Source organism: Anomalospiza imberbis, chromosome 1 (assembly GCF_031753505.1).
Source record: "Anomalospiza imberbis isolate Cuckoo-Finch-1a 21T00152 chromosome 1, ASM3175350v1, whole genome shotgun sequence".
NCBI lineage: Eukaryota > Metazoa > Chordata > Aves > Passeriformes > Viduidae > Anomalospiza > Anomalospiza imberbis.
Window position 1 is genome coordinate 32374685 of NC_089681.1, and position 18992 is coordinate 32393676.

Consider the following 18992-nt stretch of genomic DNA (forward strand, 5'->3'; position numbering starts at 1 on the left):
CAGCCAAGTACAGAGGTCACTGATCTCTCACCCGCCACTGACTGAAATAGGAGCTCACAGGTGCCGGCACACGGAAAGTATTTTCTTCTGTGCGATAACAGCGGCCGCTCCCTGTATGTGGGCACCCTGCGGCCACCCGGCGCCGGAGCATCCCGCTCCTCCATTTGCCAGTTCCAGAGGATGAGGACCAGAGCGTGCCCTTGGGTGTGCAGGGCTCATCCCACTGCCTCTGCTCGCCTGCACCCGTGTCCCTTAAGTGCACGACGCTGCGCTTTCTTCCCTGTGTAGCCGCCAGTTGTCAGAAAAGTTGTTGGAACTTTGCGAACGCTGCCTCTCGGATTGAGCAGAAACTCGAGTTCAAAAGTTTCAGAAGAAAGTGCAGACAACTTCTTTCTTCAGTAGATATTGCAGGTGGTTATGCGTGCTGAATTTAATCCCCCCCTTATAATATTGCTAATAAGATCAAGTGATACAAACGTCTGCATTAGCACAAAATAACACTGTAGTAAAAAAATGAACATCGATACACCTGTAACTAGGATCCAAAGCACTCTCAATAACGTTCTCAGGCATCAGTGGTGTGCGACGCCTCTGCGTGCTGATAATTGGCAACAAATAAAGTCAGTAAACGCAGAGCTCGGCATTCCTTATTCCCCGCCCTGCTGTCTACACGTTTTTTTACACCGGACAGTCCTTTGCTGCTAAGAGTTGCACTAATTTCTCTTCTTCCCGTGCGTGTGTAATGATGTGCCGATGTCTGCCTGGGTGATTTTAGGCGCACGGGTAGGCGCGCACAGGCTGGGATTTACGAGCCGCAACCTTAAGCAGCCTTCCAGGCTGCTGTGCTGGGCAGCGTTGCTTCCCGAGCCGTCCTCCCTTCTCCACAGTGCAGTTATTGATTCCGTATGGCGAACCGAAAAGATGTCCAGCCTGACGAAAACCCATCCCGGCAGAAACGGAGCCCGTGGTTCCCATTTGCCCGTGCGTCCCGGTGAACGATCCTGCGGGCAGCATTCCCTCCTCAGCCTCCATTCCCGCCGCGGTACTGAGCGCGGGCGGGAGGTGGCGTCGCGCAGGCATGAAGGACGGGGTTTGAGGCTGAAATAGGGGAAATCCTGCCTCATACGAGACGGCTGGCAGCCCCACCACCCGCAGCTCGTTCTCAGCCTCCTGCGGGGAAAGCCGGGTCTGGTGGCGGAGCGGTTCCTGCCCGGCTCGGGACACAGCCGATCCCGGGACACAGCCCGTGCCCGGGACACCGCCGATCCCGGGACACAGACTGTGCTCGGGACACAGACAGTGTTTAAGACACAGCCCGTGCTCGGGACACAGCCGATCCCGGGACACAGCCCGTGCTCGGGACACCGCCGATCCCGGGACACAGCCCGTGCTCGGGACACAGACAGTGTTTAGGACACAGCCCGTGCCCGGGACACAGACAGTGCTCGGGACACTGCCGATCTCGGGACACAGCCCGTGCTCGGGACACTGCCGATCTCGGGACACAGCCGATCCCGGGACACAGCCCGTGTGCTCGGGACACAGCCGATCCCGGGACACAGCCTGTGCTCGGGACACAGACAGTGCTCGGGACACTGCCGGTGCCCGGGACACCGCCGATCCCGGGACACAGCCTGTGCTCGGGACACAGACAGTGCTCGGGACACTGCCGGTGCCCGGGACACCGCCGATCCCGGGACACAGCCCGTGCCCGGGACACCGCCGATCCCGGGACACAGCCTGTGCCCGGGACACCGCCGATCCCGGGACACAGCCCGTGCTCGGGACACCGCCGATCCCGGGACACAGCCCGTGCTCGGGACACCGCCGATCCCGGGACACCGCCGGCTCCAGCCCCGCTGGGCGGAAGCAGTTCCCAGACACTTTTACCTCAGGCACTCGCCGGACACCCCGGCGCTCGCACGGCGGTTAGGCACAACGGCGGACGTCCAAACCCGGGGTCCTGCCGGCGGGCAGGGCCTCGCCCGCGCGGGCGAATGAGCTAAGAGCGCGCCGCGCAGGCGCACGCCCCTCTCTTCCGGCGCTGACCATGGCGGACAAGGAGTGAGTCCCGTCCCGCCCGCCGCCATCCGCCGCCATCCGCGGCCGCCGCGCCGCCCGAGCCCTGCCCGCACCGCCCCCGGGGCCGCCGCGCCTCCGCCAGGGCTGGGAGCGGTGGGAGGGGAGGGACCGGCGCGGCGGAGATGGAGCCGCCACCGGCCCGGCCCTTCCGCAGGCGGCGGCTGCGGCCGCCGGCCCTTGGCGGGGTGGGGAGAGAGAGCGGGCCCCGAGCGCCGCCGTGGCCGGGGAATGTGGGGCCGGGGCGGCGAGTTCCTCTCGACTGGGCGAGCGGGCAGGGCTGTGTTGGGGCTGGAGCTGGGAGTGATTGTCCGCCGGGCTGGTGTGGGCGCTCGTCAGGGTGATTGTGGCTTCATTAACGCTGTTCTGACCAGTTTTGTCGTGTCTAAGAATTTAAAATCTCCGGGACAAGAGGGAACGGGGCACAAAGTGATGTTTAGGAAGCTCTGCCTGAAGTTGAGGAGGAGCTTCTTTCCGTACGGGTGACCACGCACTGGAACAGGCTGTCCAGAGAGGTTATGGAGTCTCCCTCGCTGGGGGTGTTCAGAACCATCCGGATGCAACCTGTGCCATGTGCTCTGGGACGATCCTGCTTGAGCAGGGAGGTGGGACCAGATGACCCACTGTGGTCCCTTCCAACATCACCCACTGTGTCACAGTCTGAGCAAGCTGAGAGCCCTGTCAGATAAATTCCACAGTACTTCCAAATAAGCTTTTCCTGTTCAAGCACCTCTTGAAATGCATATTGATCAAAGAGAAGTTACCTTGAAACGACTTTGTTTTCTTAGCAGTTGTGGCAGGGGAGGACAGTGTTTGTAGTTATGGTTGTGTGCAGCTCGGGTTGGTCTGTCAGGGTTTCTTGTCTGCTACCAAATGGGAATGGTGCAGGTTCTGAACCAGGAAATGACCCAGTTCAGTCCCAGGGAGGTGTCCTGGGATGCTCTTCCGGGGCTGGGAACAGTGAGGATGAGGAAGTTGCAGTGAAGTGGCTCAAGTAGCAAGGCTTGCACACATGTTATGTTTGAGGGTTTTGATGTTTGTCACATGTACTGTCACTGAGTTTCTTTCTACCAGCTAAAAGCTTTTCTTTCTGTTTTCATTTAGAGTAAAGAAGGTGCCCTCTGTGCCCGAGAGCCTGCTGAAGAAGCGGCAGGCCTACGCGGTCATGAAAGCCAAACGTCAGAAGAAGATTTTGGCTATAAAAAAGGTGAATATCCTCTGATCCCTTGACTCAGATTGCTTATCTGCTGCAGCTACTCTGATGCAGTACAGAAATTCACAGTATGTTGATATTTTCTTTAAATTTTGGACTAAAATTGGCTTTAGTGGCTGATAACAATGTTCTGGGCAGAGTTAAGAGTAAAGTGTACAGCTGTCTGTAATGTTGTATGGGGTAGGAGGTTATAGTGTTTGTAAGGGGGAGCTTGCTGTGTGATTAGAGAATCCTAGAAGTGTAGGGGGTTGGAAAGGGCCTTAAAGATCATCTAGCTCCAGCCCCTGTGCCAAAGATCCAATCACACCTGGCTTTGAACACGGTTAGGGTTGGCCCAGGAGACCCATTTGAGTGTCTCACTGTCATTTCTTCTTTATGTCTAAGCTAAATTTTCCGTCTTTCAATTTGTACCCGTTGTTGTTCATCACCACAGTGCTGATGAAGAGTCAGGAGTGGTGACACTGGTTGCTGTGTAAGAGCCTGCCCGGTTCTCTGGAGCATCACTGAGGGTTGTTCTGAGCTGTATGACACTCATCTGTGTTACTTGGGGGAAGTTCTAGAACATGGCATGTTACTTGAAGGTGATTTTCATGTGTTAAAAGGCAGTTTGTAACTTAAAGCCATTTCCAATTTATTGCAGTACCGCAAGGCACAAAGGAAGCTCATCTATGCAAGAGCCCAGGCTTACCACAAGGAGTACCGGCACATGTACAGGCAGGAGATCCGTATGGCCAGGATGGCCCGGAAAGCTGGCAATTACTACGTCCCAGCTGAGCCAAAACTGGCATTTGTGATCAGGATAAGAGGGTAAGGTTGTGTACAGATATAGGCAATTTTATGTTCAAAAGTACTGAAGTTGGCTTTCCTGTTATCTCTCTGTTTTGAGGGCTTAAATACATCAACAAGATAAGCTTTCTGCCAGTGGTTTGAGAAGTTGTTGGTAGATACTGTACATGCCCTTGAGGAGTGTTTAAGGGCTAAATAATTTTGCTGCCTACTGTCTTTAGGAATCCCTGATTTTTAAGAAGACAAGGCTAAAAATACATACAGACAATTATTCTTTCTCACCTTTAACTTGATAAAATTACATGCTCTATTTCCAAACATTCTGCTGAGCTGTTCTTCAGGTGTTTGTTTTGTTCTACTCTGGTAAAATGTTACAGAAAACTGAAAAATAGGTGTGATTGGAAGAATTATGTTCAGGACAGCGCAAGGCTAGTTCTAAATTGTTTCAGTATAATACTTGGTTATTTTCATGGAAATGGATGTTTTAACTTCATATACAAATATATAGCAATAGTAAGTTAATCTTACTGAAGCTTGCTTTGTGTAATTCATGAAATGTGTTTTCGTATGGGAGCAGTGCTATTGGGTTTGGGGGTTGTTTTTTAAACTGATACTTAGCTACCTGGGATGTCGATAATTCAGACTGTTCACTTTCTTCTCCAGTACCAATGGTGTCAGCCCTAAGGTTCGCAAGGTTCTGCAGCTTCTTCGCCTGCGGCAGATTTTTAACGGCACCTTTGTAAAACTCAACAAAGCCTCTATCAACATGTTGCGGATTGTTGAACCCTACATTGCCTGGGGGTGAGTGAAAGGCCCAAGGCCCAGTTGTACCTAATCAGGGTGCAAGTGTTGAGCAGGTTTTGCATTTTGCTGTGCTGGACTTGCAGGGGTTTTTTATCTTTTGTATGCTTTCCTGTCTTTGAATTAAAAACATGGTTAAGGCAGTGCTTTAAAGGTAATGGCTGCTAGGTATGATTACACTCTCATATTGGTATTCTTGGGAACTTGGTGTGAGATTTGCTTCTCTCTTGTTTTTGTGTTTACATGTGGGACATGCTGAAATGATCTTTAATTGTTTGGTGTGGAAGTCCAAATCCGGGATGTTAACGTTGCCCTGAAATGTAGCTGGCAAAGACTTAAAATTCTTTTTTTGAACGTGACTGTTCTGTTTCAGTTACCCCAACCTGAAGTCTGTGCATGAGCTGATCTACAAGCGAGGTTACGGCAAGATCAACAAGCAGCGCATTGCTCTGACTGACAACCGCCTGATCCAGAAACGCCTTGGTAAATTCTGCTGAGCAAAACGGGAAGCCAGCTGCTCGCCTTGGGGTGATCAGTGCTGAGCTGGGCAGCTGTCCTTACGTGTCACTGGAGTACACTGGTGTTTAGTTAGGATCTCTACTTCTGTCCTACTTGTTTTAAACAAAGTGAACTGGAAGCAACTTCCATCATAAAGTATTAAAATCAGGTGTAAAGAACCTAATTTTAGCCTTTTAAATTTGTAATGTTAAATGTAACCTCTTTGACCTTTATGGGGTCAGTAGGTCTTTTGAGTAAAGAAAAAGTGCTGTAGCATGAAAGAGTCATCACAGCTTTGAACTTCTAGACTTTAATATTAGATATTTTGTTTTTGACTTTTGTGATCTGGTAAACAGACTTTTTAAACTTGTTGAAAGAATAGGTAGTGATCATTGTATTCAGTAAAAGCAAAGCATGATGAACAGTTGGGATACAGGCTGCTCTGGGAAGCTGCCTTCTTTTGCAGTCATGCCAGAATGAGTGAAAGTGACCACTCAAGTCTCTACCTTTTTTTGGCACTTGATTTGCATTTTCTTTCAGATTAGTCTGACATGGATATTTCTTTTCCTGTGCTATGGATAAATATCTTAAAGATGCATGTGTTCTGTTGTAATCTCTTTTTACCACTGTGTTTTACAAGAGTTAACTTGTAACATATTGCTGAAGATGCTGGAAAAGCATTAAAGAAACATGCTGTAGCATTTATTCAGTGGCCTAATTTAATAGCTAGTGAGTTTCCCTGAGTTATACATTGCAGTGGTTTAGGTGTATTTAATCCAGCTTTTCTCCAAAGAACAGTGTTTTCCTAAGATTCAGTAAGTGTGGGTTGTTTTTTATTTTCCTCACTGCTGGCAGCAAATATTTAACAGTTGAAACTGATGCCTCTTGCCAAGTATGCCATCTAAATGTTGACTTGGCTGCAGCTAATCCATTTTAATTGGAAATGTCAGTCATTCAGTTTCACAACAAAGTGAGTGGTTTCTGACTTCCTGAAGTTTATCAAAATAAGTAGGCATGACAGTAACAATGTGATAATTTTTCGTTTGTTATTGACCAGTGCCTCTGAAGTCTTTCTGAAAACTGTGTCTGAATTTTAGGAAAGCTTGGCATCATCTGCATGGAAGATGTGATCCATGAAATTTACACTGTTGGCAAGAACTTCAAAGTTGTGAACAACTTCCTTTGGCCCTTCAAGTTATCCTCTCCTCGGGGTGGAATGAAGAAGAAAACAATCCACTTTGTGGAAGGTGGGGATGCTGGTAACAGAGAAGACCAGATCAACAGACTCATAAGGAGAATGAACTAATGGTGAGATACTGCCCAAGGCAATCAACTGCTCAGCTCTGCAGGCTGCTGTCATTATTTGTCAGACATTCACATTTAATAGATGGTCACTCATTCTTGGGTGGTACCCACAGTATAAAGCTACTTGAACAATATAGTGTTCTGGTTTTATTTTGGAAGTCCTACTAAAGCTTAATCAATTGGGAAGTTAAATTGTCAGTGTCACTGATATGTTTAGGAAATACAAGCATTACCAATAACTTGTTTTAAAGCCTTGTTTGGTTTTGTGTTGGGAAGGCTTGAGTTCTTGGCTAAAACTTTCAAGCCTCTTTAATAATCTGTTAATATTATTGAAGTCTTGTGATTGCAAGTACCATGTTTTTTCAGGTTTTCTATAAAAGCCTGATTAGGACTGGTCTAAAATTTCAGCTTGTTCAAGCTTCAATATTATTCATTTAAAGCTTTCATGTATAGTGACCAAGTTAGTAATTCTGAAAGACTGATTTGCCCATTTTAGTAGTCTGTCCTTTATAAATGAGAAGGTTTATTAACACTTACAGTGATTTAACAGTGACAGCTGAGTCCTAAAGGTAGGACCTACTCCAAACAATGTCTTATCTGTTGTTGTCACTCTCCTGTTCTTGCTTTGGTGAGAAGTGTGCCATTCAAAGCCAACACATTTTTCAGAGTTCTTGTACTTGCTTTGCTTTTTAGACACTAAACTACTAAGTGTTACCCATATCTTAGTTTCAGTCAAATATCTTTTTGGTTTGACAGGTATGCTGGAATTTAAGAAAACTTCTTTGTCTTAGGGTGTTTGGAAAGGCTATCAAACAAAAACGTAATTTTCCCCAAACTTATTCCTCCAAAGTCAAACTTGTTATTTTGGTTGGTTTGTTGGGATTTGTTTGTTTGGCTTAGGGTTTTTGTTCGGTTGTTTTTTGTAGGGTTCTGTTTTTCTTTTAGATCAGATATGCAGTTTACTTACAAATTTCTAGCTTCAGAGGATTGGTTCATAAAAAAAGGGTAGTGTTGTAACTTTACAGTTTTAAACAGGTGCAGTTGCATTTGGATGATTCAGAAATTTTCTAATATTCGGAAGTTAAAGTTTCTGAAGGGAAGGAAGTTATATGTTGTTTTGTTTTGCTGTTTTGGTTTTCTTTCCCTCAAGTCTTTTAAAAATACTTCTACAGCCAAGGCACAGCAAATTGAGCTCATTGGAGTCTGCTTTCTGTCCAAGGAGCTAAAGGAGATCTAGGATATACTTTCCATTTGATTGACAGCATTAATTCTTGAAGCTTTTTTTGTAGGCTGCTGATTTCCTCAGTTCAAGCTCCTTGCATGTTGTGCTGTTACCTCCCCTGTGTGAAGTCAGCAGAGTTTTAAAGCATCACTGACATGGCATGTGGAAATTGCAACTTGAGGAAAATAGTTCCTTACGGGGGACAGTGTTCTTGAAAAGCCTTTAGCTCAACTATGGAAATATATTGGTAACTGAGGAGCAGAATTGCTGTAATGTTTGGTGCCTGGGCTGATGCTATGTTACTCCCAGTACTATTCTTGTAGAAATTTTGCTGCTGGTGGCAGAAACTTGGGAAGTTGAGTATTGGCAAATGTGTCCTTGAAGTTTGTGCATAGCCAAGGCTGAGGAGGACTGTGTGCTCCTGTCTGATTTCTGAGCATGATGCTGTTTTTAATGGAAACACTGCAGCTTTTCTGTCAGTGTGGATCTTTTCTCCTCTATCTTCTCTGGTAAAGGAAAGACAGATGTATACTTGGTAGTGTTGTTTTCAGGAGCCTTCCTAGAGATCGGAAGTTTCTAGTTCACTATTGCAGTTGTTATAAATGCCTGGGATGGTTGGTGTATTGGCAGAGAAACAAGGGATATTCATTCATCTAATTGCTCATATGTTTCACTGGACTTTTAGCTCAGCATCCCATATAATTGGCATACATTAGAGCTTTACTTCATCTTTTAATTTTGAAAACGACCTTGCAGTTTCTTTTTTTTATGCTTATAAGCAGTTGTTATGCTTTTCCTGTAAACTAAATCTTAAGATAACTGATTGTTCTTGTCTCTTCAACTTTCTGCTGTTGTGAATAGAGCGCATGTTTAAAATTCAAGTAACCTAGATGTAGGAAATAGAAGAATGTTGTAGTTTGTACCGAGGTTGTAGATTCTGCTGAGGGCAAACTAGAGTAGTAGGTTCAGGTGACATACTGCAGTACTCTCCAGGTAATGTCATTATGAAGGGCTGTGTATCTGAAGAAGAGTATTCCTCTTTCCTATAAGTAGTTCGCTTCCTGCTGTTTGTCTTCATTTCTTATTCTATTTGTCACTTATTTCTTAAGTGATAAGTCTCAAGTGAATGAAAAATAGACTTCCTTCATATAGACTGGGAGGAAAGAGCATAGTACTTGAAAGCAAATGTTGACAATCAATATTGGCAACATACCGAATTTCATCAAATTTTCAAGCAAACTTTACAGAAACTGGACCCAAGTCATCTTTTTTGCTTTCATTTTTGTATGTGAACAGTCTGAAATGTGCCAAAAATGAGAGTGCAGCAAAAGTTAGAATGTGCACAATGTCTTGGCATGTCTTTAAATATCAAGTATACCTATCAGTGGTTCAAGGCAGAAATGTTTATCCTGTTAGGTCTGGTACTCAAAATCTGTTTTCAGTGAAGAGATGTTAATGTAGAAATTAGTTACCGTGTGTGAGACTACTGCAGTCTTAAATAATGTATTACTTTTTCATGTGGCTAGAGTTGTTTCAGTTCTACACGTGCCTAATTGTACCTTTTTCTTCTTTGCCTTGCAGGTGCCCAGCTGCAATATTTCAAGGTCTGGTCTATTATTAAAACAATCTTGCACAAAACAGTCTGTTGTCTCAATTGGTCTCTTCTTGTGATCCTCTTCTGAAGTGGCAGCGTTTGTCAGATTCAGTTTGGAGTCATGTGTTTCAAAGAGCCATAGTTTGAATTAGCAGTAGATGTATGTATGTAGATGCTGCTTAACCTTCATTTGGAGGAAGAAAATTTGGAAGGATTTGTGCAGGTAACAGATGAGATTTTGAGTTGCAACAATAGATGACAAACTGAGCTGTGTGCTGTTGTTGAGTGGGCAGGGTTCCTGCTTAGTTGTAGTGCCCCAGAAAGCTGTGTGAAAATCTTTTTATGTAAAGAAGCAGCAAGTGTAAATCTGTTCTTAACATCTTAAGATCAGATAATCATACAGTGGCCTATGTTGGAAGGGATGTGGAAGAAAAAATTAATTCCATTGCCCCTACCATGAACACCTTTCACTAAACCAGGTTTTTCAGAGCTCCGTCCAACCTGGCCTTGAGCACTTCCAGGAATGGGGCATCCACAGCTTCTCTGGCCAACCTGTTCCAGTGCCTCACCATCCTCACAGTAAAGAATTTCCTCCTAAAATCTACTCTCAATTTGAAGACATTGCCCCTTGTCCTGTCCCTACATACCCTGGTTAAAACCTTCCTCTCCATCTTTTTTGTAGGCTCCCTTCAGGTACTGAAAGGCCACAATTAGGTCGCCCTAAAGTCTTCTCTTGTCCAGGCTGAATAATTCTGATTCTTTTAGCCTGTCCTCATGGGAGAGGTGCTCCATCCCACTAATCTTCCTAATGACCCTCCTCTGGGCTTTCTTCAATCAGTTGATGTCCTTGCAGTGCTGGGGACCACTGAGCTGGATAATTACTTCCAGCTTTGAACATCTTCAGTTATTTTTTACCAAGGAAACATAAAATACTTAATAAAATAATAATATTTTTCACATTCAATGTAATCACTCAGTTTATTGACATAATGTGTTTGCAGTGTTAGACTGCAGATACTATAAAGTGGAAGAGCAGAGTATTCATGAGCATATGAACAGTTGCTGATAAATGTGTAGGTGTAGCAGAGAACAGATTAGAAAGCCAGGGACTGGTAAAACACGTAACTGCATTCAGACTGATTTCTCATCTTGCAAGCACTTTACTGAGGAGTCTTAGCTTGCTGAGGCATTTGGTGCAACAGATCAACAAGTTGTGTCTGCTCTGACTGAAATACTTTTTTCAGGTCAGGTACAGGCAAGCTATATTAAAACTGCCAGTGAAGGAACTCCATATAAAATTCACTGTCACTGATTTTTGTGACAATTTCTGCAAGAGCTTATTTCTGCACTTCAGTGTAAAGTAAACCTAACAACAATGCTAGTTTATTAAAGTTTCTCAGAAGCTAGTTTTTAAATAGCATGGAAATTTATGATGGCAGCTTAACTAAAAATAGTTGAGTGCTTTTGTTTGTGAATGCGTTTGGACATTGGCAAAAGAGCTGAGTGTCAGTCACTGTCAGTGTTTCCAGCTACTTGAACAACAGAGTTCTAAAACCAGAACTAATAATTCCCCTATTGTGAGCCAAGCTCCAAAATGTAGTAACACAGCTGCTTGTGCCTAAATACAAAAGTACCAGCACCTTAGTCCATTTAAGCTAACTGCACTAAATCAGAAAAATTTAGCATTTCCTTACAGATATTCAGTGCAAGTAATGGGACTACATGCTTGAAGAGGTTTAATGAGTCAATGAGTTAGAAATCATAAAAGTATTTCATTAGGCATTTTCATAAAATGAGTGATAAGCTATTTTACAAGGAAGAAAAGCATTGTTGTAAAGTTGCTGGATGAAGGGAAAAAATATGGTGGAAATTACAATAATCACTTTGCATAATTAATGGAATTGATTTTGTAAGAGTACAGTCTTACTTCAGTTTAGAATTGCACCAAGCAGCAATGAATTTTGCATGTTGAGGGGGGATGTACCCAAGAAAAGTCAGTTGACCTTTCTATCTCTGTTCATTTGTTTCAGTTGGTGGTGTGTTCACTACTTCCCTACAGCATTTTCACTTATTTTCCTCTGACTCACACACGTGTTCTAGTATCTTAACTCATTTTGCGCATTTTGCAAGCATAATAAAGCCATACAAATGGATCACAGACATTGTGTGATATGTATAGAGCAGAAAATATTAGCTCATTTAATTAATCAGTTCTGTAGGACCTTGCTTATCTGATAAGAGTGCTCTATAGGTCCCAGATTTTGTTTAAAGGAGTACATTGTAAAGCATTAGTGAGGAGAAAGTTAATTTGGTTTTCATGGTACTTAAGCAACTCATTTTTCTTGCCTGCCTCTGAAATCTTCTTTCAGGTAACAGCTGCAAAACATTAGTACATAGTGTGGAAATTAATACTAAAGTGTAGCTGTGTTTGAGGCAGTAATTTGGTGTAATTGGTCATCTTTTATGGGATAGCTTTCAGGATTTTTGGTGTTGCTTTTCAGGCATGTTCCATAGTAGGTGTTTACAGAAACAGCTCACAATCTGATAGCTAAGGTCAGGATTTGCACTAGAAATGTGGCACAGTCTACTTACTTAATGCATGCATTTTGGAGCATTTACGAGGCAATTTAAGTTTAAAATGTAGCAGACAAAGACAATCCCTAAAGAAAAAATAATTCAGATTCTTTGTCAACATTCTATGATAAAGTTCAGGTTCTTGGAAACATGTTGTTACTCTTTCACTGTCTATAACTGCCAGCTGCTGACACATTCTGAAATAAAGTTTCTGTGGACTCCTCTCCCCTTTCAGAATGACCAACATCTTCCTGTTAGTTCCTCAGAACTGAAGCCAGAAGCTTTACCTAATAGCTATTGGAGAAGCAACAGGAGACTGAAATGCTAACAACTCACAAATTTTTCAGGCATGTTAAGGTTTATACGCTTTACAGTTAATTGATACGCCTTTCTTTGCTGGTGTCCAGCTCATACAGGCTGTTTCACTATCACCAAGTGTAAAGTCATACATCTGGAAACGGAATGGGAGCCCATCCCAAGGATCAGTGTTTCGAGAGAAAGTTCGGAGACATGATGGATAGTCAGCTGAATGTAAGCCCCCACTTGGCCAAATGCAATTCTTGGATGCATTAAAAAGAGAATATCAAATGGTGTGGGGGAGGCAATACTACTTTTGTTCCAGTAGTGCTTACACTAGTGCCAAATGCAGTCTCCAGTTCTTGTGCCAAAAATCAAGCACATGCCTTGTAATACTTGCAGCCCTTACTTTAAAGGCAGACATGGTTACAAAATGAGTATCTACCTATAATTGCCTCCATGAAGAAAAGTAGTTTGATAATGGAGAATTCTTTGATCTAACAAAGCTATAATAGGATCAAATGTCTTGAAATTGAATCCAGATAAATGTTGTGCTTTAAGCAAACAATTTTAATGGAACATAATTAGATGCTGGAACACTTAACCAGTGGTGTGCCAGATTCTTTGTTAGTGGTCATTTCTAAATAGAAGCTTTTGGTTTTTCTTTCTTTAAAGCATATGCTATATTTCTGAGATTTGTTGAGGGCAGTCCTGGTGCCTCTTTCTCAGCAGAAGTTACTAAATGCAGGCCCTTCAGGTACTTGAGAGATACAAGTTAGACCCTTGTATTAAGGTGTCTGGCCACCCAGAGTGACAATCAGAATGGTGATGGTGAGTGTTACATGCTTCATAAGGGAACTGGGACTACAAAGTCCAAGCGTAGTGCACAAAGGGAATGAATCACCTAAACCTCAGCATAAGCAGGGCTCAGGAGAGAGATGGTAGAACTTGTATACCTCTATGGGCTTTGCTGCTTCTGTCTGTTTGGAATCCAGATCTGGCAGCTCTCCTAAGAACTGGAACCCATGTGCTGCTTTGAGAATTGAGTAGCGCTTTCTGTTCATGTTGAGTCCTCAGCAAGCAGAATGGTGTTCCTGCTTCATCCAACCAAGCAAACCATCTAAGGTTTGCTTATACTTAGGCAATGGGTTTGTTCAAACCATTCCTCCCATGTCCCATCTTCCAGAAGATTGTCCTTTCCACAGAACTGTAGGTGAGAAAATCTCAGCATGTTGCTCCTTATTGAAGCTGCACCAAAAGTCTAAGGCAGGCAGAGGATCAAAATTTTAGTTTAGACTAGGAAACAGACAGCTACAGATCTGAAAACAGTCAAGTTTAGAATAGAACAAAATCTTAATCTCCCAAATCCCAGGCAAAATGTTCTGCTTAACTAGTTTTGTCAGGTCTAAATTGTAGTGAGAATTTCTTTGTCTTCCTGGATCTTTTGCATGATTATGTCCAGGTCTCTTCTATAATGTTTCCATTCTTGGCATACTTGATTCTTTCTAAAAGCATTTGTACTACACCAGACTATTCCAGGCATTTTAGATCCCTAAAATATGCAGGTTTAGATGTAAGTAAGCTTTTACATATTGCAGTTTTTCATGAGTGAAAAGCCTGAAAAAGTACTGTGCTCATGAAGTGCAAGTGCTAAGAACTAGGATGTTCAGAAACAATTTTCTACATGTAGTTTTTTAGTCAGTCTGTAGATGATCACACCAGCCATTTCTAGCCTAAGTGGTGAATACTAAGTACTTGTGATCTTGGCCATCTTGCAAATAAGAGCAAATTTTTGGAGTCCCGAGCTGTAAATAATATTCCCTGATTTATTTTTCTAAAGATAAAAAATATCTGTTTTTGCATGTTTTTTCAGTCTGAATACTGCAAAGTATTTCTTCATATAAAATATTAATTGCAGAAAATTTTTCACAATGAAATAAGTAGGTACTTGGAGGAAAACAATGAAAAATAAGGGCATGTGCAATCATAGGGCCATGGGGTGTATATGGGGAGGAAGTCACATAAACTTATGTCTATGGTAGAGGAGGAAAAGGGAGCAGAGGGAGGTGTAAGCAGCAGTGTAACTCTTCACTTGTTTAGCACTGTTTTGGCAGTCCAGAGGGGCTGTAAATCCAGTTTAACTAGCCAACATGCCACATGCTTTACATGCTTCCTATCCTGAGTTGCTCTGGCAGTCAGAAGCGTGTTGTACAACATAACCACTCCTTGGAGTCTGCCTGGGCTGTTGGATGTCTCCTGGTGAGTGTGTGCTGCCCAGGCCCTGCAGCACTGCCATGGAGCTCTACCCATGGCACATTTCCACTCTTTCTGCGCTTTGTTAGGAGCTGTGCAAGGATTACCTCACTGACATATCTGATGGCAGCTGTTATCCACAATATTATGCTCTTTATTGCACTATAAAATCCAGCTGAAGATTTCAAGTCCTGATCATTCCAAATATCTCATGAATAGAATAACACAGTAGTACCTCATCATTTCAGCTCAATGCATGTTTAATTTTTTGATACTAATACTTTATTTCACATGTCATTATAACAAGGCCTCCAAGATAAAAAGAAATAAGATACAATGAGCCAAGACAAGTAGGAAAATGGGATTCAAGGAAGGCTCTAGGCACACTTGGTTTAAGATTGAAAAAAGATAGACTTCATCTTCTTTTGCTAGATAATATTTAACAACAGACCTGTAAGAGAACATGTTTAACTAGTAATATTGGCCTTTTTTGTGTCAATCCTAATTTTCTAATTTTAAGTACTCTTTTTTAACCTGAACTTCTTTTTTAACCTTAACTCTTTTTTCCCTCCTAGTTCTGAAATACAGTAGGTGAGGCTTTTCTTTCTACCAATGGTCTCCTAATATACACTTACACACATAATTTGTGGGAGAAGCCATCAGAATTGAAAGTGCATAATCACAAAATCATAGAATAGTATCCTGAGTTGGAAGGGAACGGCAAGGATCACAAAGTCTGACTCCTGGCCCTGCACAGCACCATCCCCCAGAATCACCATGTGCCTGAGAGCACTGCCCAAACACTTCCTGAACTCTGCCAGGCTGCTGCTGTGACCACTTCCCTGGGTGTGGATATTCTCAGTTCAGTCAGAGAGAAAAAGAGAAGGTTTTCTAACCAGGCGAGAGCCTGGGAGACAGTTGGGAAAGAATGTAAATAATTCTCTAATCTCTCTTGTTGTTCACATTGTTTATAGATATGTTCTGCCACCGTGCATCATTCACTGCACACCAATGGTGTGAGATGTTTTCACCCTAAGACCAATGAAATTAGTCTGCACGATGTTCTCTATAAATAGAGTGGTGCATTTGAAATAAATCAGAGTTCATTCTCTAGCCTTTGACTTGGAGTCTTCTCATTACCGTCCTGCTCTACAGCGACACCTGGGGAGCCTCTTCCAGTGTCCAACCACCCTCTGGATGAAGAACCTTTCCTAATGTCCAACCTAAACCTCCCCTGATACAGCTCCAGGCCATTCCCTTGGGTCCTGCCACTGGTCGCCACAGAGAAGAGATCAGTGTCTGCCCCTCCTCCCTCATGAGGGAGTTGTAACTGCAGTGAGGTTGTCTGTGTATATTCAATAATTTTCTGACTGAGATGGGTTCAAATTCACATGTATAATTCTCCAGCAAAAATTACCCACACTTTTGACAAATTGAGTTTTTCTGAGTAATGGCTATGCTTTCTTCTGAAGTCAGCATTACATATGGTTTGAATTATCCTACTGGCTTGAGTATCTTTTGGTCTATAGACATCTATCATGGATGTTAAATAAATTTAGACTTGATCTAAATACAGAGATTCCTTGCCCTGCCAAAGTGTGCTTTACTCTGGACAGGCACAGTAAGAGAATTGTAGGAGACAATTTTGGCTTCTGTAGTCCTGCAGGACTGAGCTTGTAATAATACCTTAAGTACGAGTTTGGGTACCTATCTGCAAAGGGAGCTGTGTCCAGGTCTGAGCCAGGGGTTTTCAGCTGGAGTGAGAGTTGGTCTGGACCAGCAGATGGGAAATATTCCTGCACTACTCCCTCTTAGCTCTACTCTTTTTCATTTGTTCAAATGAACAAGACCCTCTTTTGACCATCACTCACTACCTGATTTTTTAAACTTAATTTGCCTTAATTTCCTACAGGTTCCACCCTTGTGTTTTGTGAAAAGCTATGAAAAAAACTTTAAATTCTATCTCTTCCCTGACATATTGTTTTAAACCAAGCCCATTGATTCTTCCCTATACAGGTAATACTGATTAACAATTTGTTTTGTCAGAGTAACAAGCAAAGACCTAAGATAAATTTGCAGAGCTTTTGTTCAGGATGCTGTACTAGCACTTTCTGGAAGACTTGTTGTACTGAAGAATCTATAAACTAAAATAAGCAGTACTTGAAAATCAAGTGATAGCACATACATGTCATCTTTAAAATACAATCCTAGTGAATCATGTTATATTAAAAACATTGATATGCAGTTAGATTTAAATCCACTTTTTGCTAGATGCCTTGATTACTACTGGCTTTATTCACTCCCTTGTTACTTTCTTTTTTGCTTTCACAAAGCATGAATGATTCAGCAAAATAGGCTATTTCTGCCTCAGTTATACTTTTTCAGAATGCAAAATTTGTTTCTTGTGTCTAGTTTCTTCTCATGTTTTCAATCTGAGTCTTCCTGAACCAAAATTTTACAATGGGAATGAACTTCTCCTAACTTTTGTTCAGATGCTGAACTTTTGAAGTGAATATATATTTTTTTTTCAATGTTAAGCAAACCAAATAAATATATTTAGTTTTTCTTCCTTTTTAAAATGTGATTTTTTTAAAACAGTATAGATAAAGGTGAGTGGGTAACAGTTGTCCTACTTGGGAAATGGACAGAAATTTGTAGGCAAAGTCCATGTATCCCTGAAGAAAATTAGGTCATTTCTCTGTCTGGGAGTCAGAATAATTAAATTCTCCCTCCAAGGATTGTTTTTCCCAAGGACTCCTGTTACTTAGATATCTGCAATGTCTGCTCTTGAAGTGCTGAACTTAAACCTGTGTTTTTGTAGTGCAGAAGTGGTATGAGTTGCTTCTGGGTCTTTAAGACCTTCAGGACCCTATCGAGATGCAAAAGATGTCGGTGGTGACAGCTCTATCAGACAGAAAGGCTCCTGCAGTAACATGCTGTGGAAATGCTCCTCCTGGTAACACCCTTGTACAAAGTTACGCATTGCTGAGGGCTATTGCTCTAGTGTGTTGAAACAATTTTGTTTTAAGCAATTGTGCTTAAACTGGAGTCCAACAATACTACTATTTGTTACATGAAATTTCATTAGAATTGCATCCAGAGCAGGCCTCAGTTGGGAAGAGTCCAAAAGCTGCCCATTATCCATCTGGAGGCTTCACAAGTGAAGTACAGATCCTGTAATCAATTTATGTTTTGGGTGCTGATGAATATGAAGTATCAGAGCACATGTCAAGCTATAACCTCTGACAAAGGTTTGGTCACTTTCTGAAAGCTCACTTAGGAAAAACAGGGCTCTTTTGTGGGGTCTGCATTCTAGGAGTGACTGGGAAAGGCAGGGCATATGGTTTAGAAGAAAATAATAACCTAAGCATTAAAAATAGTTGTAGGTACACAACACCGCATACCTTTGGGTCGCTTACACAAAGACTGTAGGGACCTGGCCGGTGACTGTACTACAGTCAGTTTGTAAATGCATCTCTAGATGGAGCCAAAACAGATCTCATGCCTGAGTGTTGCAGACAGAGAAATTATTTTTTTCTACTGAAGGTTTGCAGCTATGAAAAAGCATTCAATTCCATAGCAAATCTTTGTATCCACCTGTAAATTACTGAAGTTTGTTACTGATTTTTTTTTAGGGTTTAAAGCGTAAAAAATTGCAGTGCTAGTGGTCTAAAAAATTTGTATATCAGTACATTTTACAACATATTAATGGCTAATGTAATGCCAGAATTCCTTATCTCACAGTCAATCTTCACCTGTGCATCCATTACATACATAAAATCAGTAGGAAAATCTTATGATGCATCCTGTAATATTTGCCTGCACATTAATGATTTTCTGAATTGTCAGCTTTGATAAGCACTAGTCACACATATTCCCTTTTGGTGCTGTGTTTATGGTGTGACATCTGTTTTGCCTGTCATTTACTAGCCCAGTGTTTCAGAAAATAATTTACCAGCTTTGTTATATGTGCAGGCTCAAGAATCTCAACACTGTTCTTGTCTGTGGTATCTATTGATAGGTTAGGACAGAACAATGCTTAAAACCCTCTTTTCCTTGAGAAGAGAAATTGCAGACTGCCAATATAACATTGAGGGAAAATAACCCTTGGCTGGTTTTGTATTTTATTATTGATTATTTTCATAATGTAGACCATATAATAATAAAGAAACTCTTTACAGTTGTGTTTCCTTTCATTTTTCCCTCATAAAAATATGAGGGAAAAATTAAGTTGTAGGAGAGTTGTAGGGGAGTCCCTACAACTTCATAAAAATGTATGATTTCACAGGCTCACAGTGGTAACTGATGTATGTGAAAGGGTAGGAAAGCACTTATGTTAAAACGACCAAATTAAAACCAGCTTGGTAGGT

The 18992-nt window shown here is 42.4% G+C and overlaps 1 protein-coding gene across 1 annotated transcript; it reads left to right on the forward strand.

Moving 5' to 3' along the window:
• The first annotated feature begins 1938 nt into the window (after positions 1-1938).
• On the forward strand, positions 1939-6687 carry RPL7 (ribosomal protein L7). Its single transcript, XM_068186685.1, has 6 exons — positions 1939-2064; positions 3184-3286; positions 3933-4099; positions 4742-4879; positions 5253-5362; positions 6475-6687. Exons 1-6 carry the CDS (start codon positions 2051-2053, stop codon positions 6681-6683), a joined length of 741 nt encoding a protein of 246 aa, XP_068042786.1. The 5' UTR covers positions 1939-2050; the 3' UTR covers positions 6684-6687.
• The last annotated feature ends 12305 nt before the right edge of the window (positions 6688-18992 follow it).